This window comes from Diaphorina citri, unplaced genomic scaffold, assembly GCF_000475195.1.
Source record: "Diaphorina citri unplaced genomic scaffold, Diaci psyllid genome assembly version 1.1 scaffold264, whole genome shotgun sequence".
NCBI classification, from domain to species: Eukaryota; Metazoa; Arthropoda; class Insecta; order Hemiptera; family Psyllidae; genus Diaphorina; species Diaphorina citri.
Genome location: NW_007377701.1, coordinates 100003 through 106875, shown reverse-complemented (window position 1 = coordinate 106875; position 6873 = coordinate 100003). Strand labels below are relative to the sequence as shown.

Below are 6873 nucleotides of genomic sequence, written 5' to 3'. Positions count from 1 at the left end.
TTTTTTTTTTTTTTTTTTTTTTTTTTTTTTTTTTTTGTAATATTGTGATTTGCCCAACATGTACCTAAATATAATTCACATATGTTGCCAATTATAATAAACTATCCTGATGTGGTATATTTAAAACTTCAATTCTTCAATCCTTCTCTCTGATTCTGTTCTATTCTCTCTTTCTAATCCTTTTTTTCTCTCTCTTTTTTAATGTTGACTATTAAGCTGACAAAAACCAGCTGGGTGGAAGAGCTCACTATGTGAGAATCCTGTCATTAGAGCCTTTTTTTTAATCATTTTCTACGATTTCTAGATCCCGAGATATTTTGGTTTGAAAAGTAGGTACAGGTAAAATTTTAAAAAGTTAAACTGTGACGTCACGACATACCTGATGGCGTCACGAAAACAACATTCTTTTCAATGTCCACCGAGCGTGTACCACCGTGAGTAAAAGTGCATGAGGTTTCTCAGTGATAAGATTTATTTTTTTAACCTTAATTTTATTGATTGTTTTATTTACATTTTTTGTATTGACCTTGTATTCTTAGGACTTATCAGTCTCTTGGTCTCTCTCTCTCTCTCTCTCTCTCCCCTTCCTCCCTCTTACCTAGGTTATTTCCAGATTAGTAGCTATCAGCTACCAGTAGATTTTACTAGAAGATGATGTGCTATCATACTGGTAGGTAATAATATTGCACATAATATGTAGGTACAAGTACATACCTTCCAAGCATTAGTATTGAATTGCTGTAGGTAATTAAATCAGTGTAAAGTGTAAACAAAATTGATCTCGTTATCAGTTTCATAATTTTATACACAAATAGTGTGAGTTTGTTTTTATTATTAAAGCAGCAGTTGACACTTGCTATCATTGGCTCATGCTAGCAGTATTTTACATTGGCTTTTTTTACCTTTCAAATACTTAAGCACCACTTAAGTAAAGATCCCAAAGTTTAAATTAGTAGAAAGAATATTACAATGTTACAGGTGAGCTAAGTAACATTGTGTTTGATATTGCTACCAAAGGAACCTGGCACAAACGAGCAGTGACCAGTGTTATTACAGGATTAGGTTAAACGCAAAAAGGAGTTTTCACAATTAGAGCAGTGATTAGTGTTATTATGGGGTTAGGTTAAGTACAAAAAAGGAGCTTTTTTTTTCCACGGATGTGACTTCTGAAAGAAAATGAATATGAAAAGATAATTTATTTAGTGACTTGGAAAAAATCTTCGTTCTCTATTAGAGCAGTGATTAGTGTTATTATGGGGTTAGGTTAAGTACAAAAAGGAGCTTTTTTTTTCCACGGATGTGACTTATGCATAATTACCCAGCCTAGTTTGATGTAAGGGTAGTGTACCGTGCCTTGTAAGTGCCAGGTTGTGGGTTCAGTTCCAACCAAGGGTAAACTTTATCCTCAACAGATAACATTTGTTCTCGAGAGAGGTGGCTTTCTCCTATCCCGATTCATGTCCTCTTTGATTTTTAATAAGACCACTGCTGTTACGGTTCCCTCTGTCAAACCTCAAAAAGTTTGGTTCCTAAATGGGTTGTAGATTGGTAGCTCTAAGTATTTTATCCAGTTTGTAGTTATGTGCTGGGATATGATAGTTTAAGCTTCTAAAGTTCAATGCCAAAATATACAAACAACAAAGCCTTAGCCTATCATATCCCAGTCTACAGGCTCATATTACTAACATAATTTTTACCCCTCAGTATGCTGAGTATGCCTGGGGTTTGTGTACAAACAGTCCAATTTTTCTCAGTGATAAGATTTATTTTTTTAACCTTAATTTTATTGATTGTTTTATTTACATTTTTTGTATTGACCTTGTATTCTTTGCTTAACCCATGAAGACTGTACCCGTGAGTGCAGTGCTCACATGGGGGTACAGTTCTCACAGGTTAAGCTATTAGTATTTTGTTTGTTTTTAAAAAGATGAGTGTTCCACCGCCGTTTTTATTTCATAGCAATGAAACAACTGCTACATTAGACACATGTGGCCTGTGTTGTAGCACGCCCATCCCATAGTATGCCTCTCATCAGAAAGGCGAGAAGAAACACAATACTTCCCATTTAGGTGCTGGATCAACAGGAGAACACCAGAAAGTAACCCGTTGAAATATTTACAATCAAAAAACAATTACAAATTTTTGTCGATGGTGGGATTCAAACCCGGGACCTTCTGCATGGCAAGCAAGCACGTTACCACTAGACCAACCGTGCCCCATATTAATCTATTAATTTAGTTAACTATAATTTCTGTAAGACCTTTCCACCAGTAGTTGTGTCCTGATACTTCATCCAGCATAATGTTACGTACTTACCAGCCTAGGGTACTTGTGCAGAAGTCACATCCGTGGAATATTGCTACCAAAGGAACCTGGCACAAACGAGCAGTGACCAGTGTTATTACAGGATTAGGTTAAACGCAAAAAGGAGTTTTAAACTATAAGTTACTGTTGCTATCCCCTACTGAGCTATTCAATAAAACAGAATGATCAACATAGTATGTTAGAGTTTAGATGCAAACAAGACCTCACGCAGCATGCAGGTTGCATACTCGAGCTTGCAGGAACCACCGGTAGATGGCGCCGTACAACATGTCAAACTACGTAAGTATAAGAGTCAGCCTAGTTATGTAGCTTGGAAGAGCCGAATTTTAAATTCAATTCAAAGTGTTTTTATTTGTAAATTCCTAAATTATTGTCAATACAACCAAAAATGAATGAACCAACACTCTACCGATTCGATTCTCGCCCGAGCGGCCCGAGGCGAACTTTATCCCAATCAGATAAGGTTCGTTCTCGGAACGGCGGGCTTTGTCCTTGGTTCAAATCAAAAGGACCGGACCTAGTGAGTACAGACCTCACGCAGCATGCAGGTTGGATACTCGAGCGTGCAGGAACCACCTGTAGATGGCGCGGTGCAGCATGTCAAATTACGTAAGTATTGAGGCAGCGTTACCTGTGTTTTTTATTCCAACGCGGGTATGATGCGATCCCAAAGATGGAGGTCGATGTGGTATGATGGAGGTCCCGGGTTCGATTCCCGGCGGGGTCGAAGTTTTTGGGCTCTGTACACTCAGCCTGGTGAGGACAATTGAGTAGCTATTTAAATCAAATAGCGACCAGTGGCGGCATCGTAAAAAGATTATTGAAAGATGGAAATTGATTGCAAAGGAGGCTCTTAGTAACGCTTTGATATTCACAAAAAGTTGTGAAAAGGCTCTGCTTTAACACAAATAAATTAACGATTGATTTGATTTGATGCGAACCTAACGTGAACTAAAGGCGTGTTTTTCATTTCACTTTCCCTCCTGGCGTATCTCTTCGCGTGAATGCCGCGTCTTAAATTGCTATTCTATTCTATTCTAACCATATTCTGTTCTATTCTATTCTAACCATATTCTATTCTATTCTATTCTATTCTGACCATATTCTATTCTATTCTGACCATATTCTATTCTGTTCTATTCTATTTTCAGCGGAGCTCAATCCCCGTGACTTGAGGGACTTGGCCCGACTTAGAATACGACAGTTGTTACGTGCATCTTGTCGCATGTCATATCCTGATGTAACCAGACTGAGACGATTCATACCCAAACGAGATGTGAGGAGTCGCCTACGAGTGTGTTCTTCGTCCCCTGGAGGTGAGATAATGAAGGAAACTTAAGGTAGAAACACACTGCTATCACGTCACATGAGGACACGTGACGTGATAGTAGTGTAGCTGTCCTAAACGGGGAAAAAGTTTTAGTAGTCTAGCTGTCCTAAACGAAAATATCTACAATATTATAGAAAATTTTTGAACTACATCTTTCGGAATCGCCAAGAGTTCACGTGACGTGATAGTAGTGTGTTTCTACCTTTTTTTTTTTTAGCTAACTTAAAGGAAATTTTCTCTTTAACTATGTGTGGACACAGCTCTAGAAAAGAGAAAGAATAAAGCCGTATTTAATGATCGGACTTTTTTTGATTCGACCAAGGAGATATGAATTTTCACCCTGTCTGCCAAAGCATATTCCATGGTGTTTACCCACAGGAACCCATGTGTCATCTCCCTAACATGAGATATATATATTTTTTTTTTTTTAGGTAGATACTTGTCCAGAAATCTTGTCAATGGAAAATTTGCTTCAGAGTCTGGCCTACAGTTAACTAGAAAAATTAAGCTCAAGGAGGCGAATATTGGTTTTTACCCTGAAGAGATAAGCTTTGTTCAATCATTCTCAGAACGGCTGAGTTTCTCTTATCTTCCTCCTCTCTCCGATTTTGGACGATAAGACCTTAGCAGTTACACTTCCCTCTATCAAACCTCTTTTTAAAAAATCAATTTTGCAACGACCTACAGTTAACTAGAAAAATTAAGCTCAAGGAGGCGAATATTGGATTTTATCCTGAAGAGATGAGCTTTGTTCAATCATTCTCAGAAAGGCTGACTTTCTCTTATCTTGCCTCTCTCTCCGATTTTGGACGATAAGACCTTAGCAGTTATACTTCCCTCTATCAATCCTCTTTTTAAAAAATCCATTTTGCAACCAATACGATTTCAGACCACCCCAGTGCGTCAGATGGGGGGCTCCATCAGCGCGGGGCGCAGCAACGCGGAGCTCGTGCACAATCTGGCAACACAGCACGCGTCGACGCAGGCGCCCCAAGTCGAGGAACTCATGCTAGGCGTGGATCGACGCGCTTATTTCCTTCCCGGCTTCGAACATTTTGCGTACCAAGACCTCGCCTGGAAACACAACCTGATTCACTTGTCCGCGCCTGTGATCTATTGGGAAGTGCTGGACAGGCTCCAGCTGAAGCCGGGCCTGAGTTTCCTGAACCTGGGCTCGGGCACGGGCTATCTGAGTACCATGGCAGGGCTGGTTCTAGGTAAGTGAGAACCTGATTCAGTTGTCTTCCCCTGTTACTGTGCGGTGTTTATTATTTGAGTAAAGTCCTGATTTTATTTCTCTCATTGCGTACCTATGCATTAGAGAATAGAATAGACCTTGTTTATCCTGCTGGGATAGGACTGAAAAGTTCTTTTGCCTACTCAGTCTAACCAAAGTCTCGTAGGTATATTGACATATCATAGGGAATACATTTTACAAATAAGTAGGTACCTATGTTGCTGGGTTTAACTATAATTGTTGCTTCAAGAACAAAAAAAATTATTAAAAGTGTCTCTATTCTTTTTTATTTTCCTTCGTTCTACTTTTCTTTTATTCTAGTATTTATTTATTAATTTTTTAACGCCGACCCCGTCTGAACACGGGAAAAGCGAGAAAGGAGGAGAAGAAGAAAATCTATTTATTAATTATGTTTCCTTGAATTCCTACGACTTCTAGATCCCGAGATAAATCGATTTTAAAAATACCGGTAAATCGTGAACTTTGACGTCACGGCATAGGCCCCCGTACACGAACGCGTCACATCAAATGTCCCGAGCAAAGCTCCCTCGCAGGCAACACATTAATGTGTTTGTGCGCATACGTTTCTGCGCATTCCTTTCTGTTCCTCCGCAAGCGTGCTTGAATACTGGCGCTACCAGCGGACGAAAAAAAACAACTGTGTAAAGTCTGACGTCACACATTTTTGAACTCTTTCATTAGAACGGACATATAAAGGTAATAAGTTTTGTAGTTACCTATTTCATAACTTTATAACCTAGGATGTCTAATATAAACATATTTAATAATAATTATTCATTCTATGTTCTCGGTTCAGGTGCCAGCGGCGTTAATCACGGCATAGAGTTGCACCAGGAAGTGATTGACTTTGCTCTTCTCAAGCTGGAAGAGTTCAAGATGGAATCGGAATCTATGTCTCGCCCGAGGCGAACTTTATCCCAATCAGATAAGGTTCGTTCTCGGAACGGCGGGCTTTGTCCTTGGTTCAAATCAAAAGGACCGGGCCTAATGAGTACAAGACCTCACGCAGCATGCAGGTTGCATACTCGAGCGTGCAGGAACCACCTGTAGATAGCGCCGTACAACACGTTAAACTACGTAAGTTGTGAGACAGCGTTAGCTTTGTTTTTCATTCTAACGCGGGTATGATGATTTTATTATGGAGGTCCCGGGTTCGATTCCTGGCGGGGTCAAAGTTTTTTCGGCTCTGTGCTTGGAGCGGGGTGCACTCATCCTCGTGAGGACAATTGAGGAGCTACTTTAATCGAGTAGCGACCAGTGACGACATTACCAGTGTAAAGAGATTACTAAACTATGGAAATTGATTGCAAAGGAAGCACTTGGTAATGTTGTGATATCTACAAGTGAAAAGGCTTTAACACAAATAAATTAACGATTGATTTGATGCGAACCTAACGTGAACTGAAGGCGTGTTTTTCATTTCACTTTCCCTCCTGGCGTATCTCTTCGCGTGAATGCCGCGTCTTAAATTGCTATTCTATTCTAACCATATTCTGTTCTATTCTAACCATATTCTATTCTATTCTGACCATATTCTATTCTATCCTGACCATATTCTATTCTATTCTATTTTCAGCGGAGCTCAATCCTCGTGACTTGAGGGACTTGGCCCGACTTAGAATACGACAGTTGTTACGTGCATCTTGTCGCACGTCGTATCCTGATGTAACCAGACTGAGACGATTCATACCCAAACGAGATGTGAGGAGTCGCCTACGAGTGTGTTCTTCGTCCCCTGGAGGTGAGAAAACGAGCGAAAATTAAATAATAATTGTTTAAATAAAACAATAATTGAATATTATTAATTGTTTAATAATAATAATTGAATATTAATAATTGTTTTAAATACATATTTTTCCTTATTTTGGAATGACAGGGTGTCAAAATACCGCCAAGCGCAGCAACCATCTCAACCAAACATTTTGTGTTGCATCCTTGTCACATTTGTGAACTACATACC

At 39.4% G+C, this 6873-nt stretch overlaps 1 protein-coding gene across 1 annotated transcript in view; it reads left to right on the top strand.

Annotated features, from left to right (window-relative positions):
* The first annotated feature begins 766 nt into the window (after nucleotides 1-766).
* Nucleotides 767-6873, top strand: part of LOC113466417 (protein-L-isoaspartate O-methyltransferase domain-containing protein 1-like) — a 33136-nt gene continuing 27029 nt past the window's right edge. The window contains exons 1-3 of the mRNA XM_026821783.1: nucleotides 767-978; nucleotides 4545-4872; nucleotides 5710-5798. Coding sequence (XP_026677584.1) covers nucleotides 970-978; nucleotides 4545-4872; nucleotides 5710-5798 — 426 coding nt within the window. The 5' untranslated portion in view covers nucleotides 767-969. The remainder of the gene's footprint in view (nucleotides 979-4544; nucleotides 4873-5709; nucleotides 5799-6873) is intronic.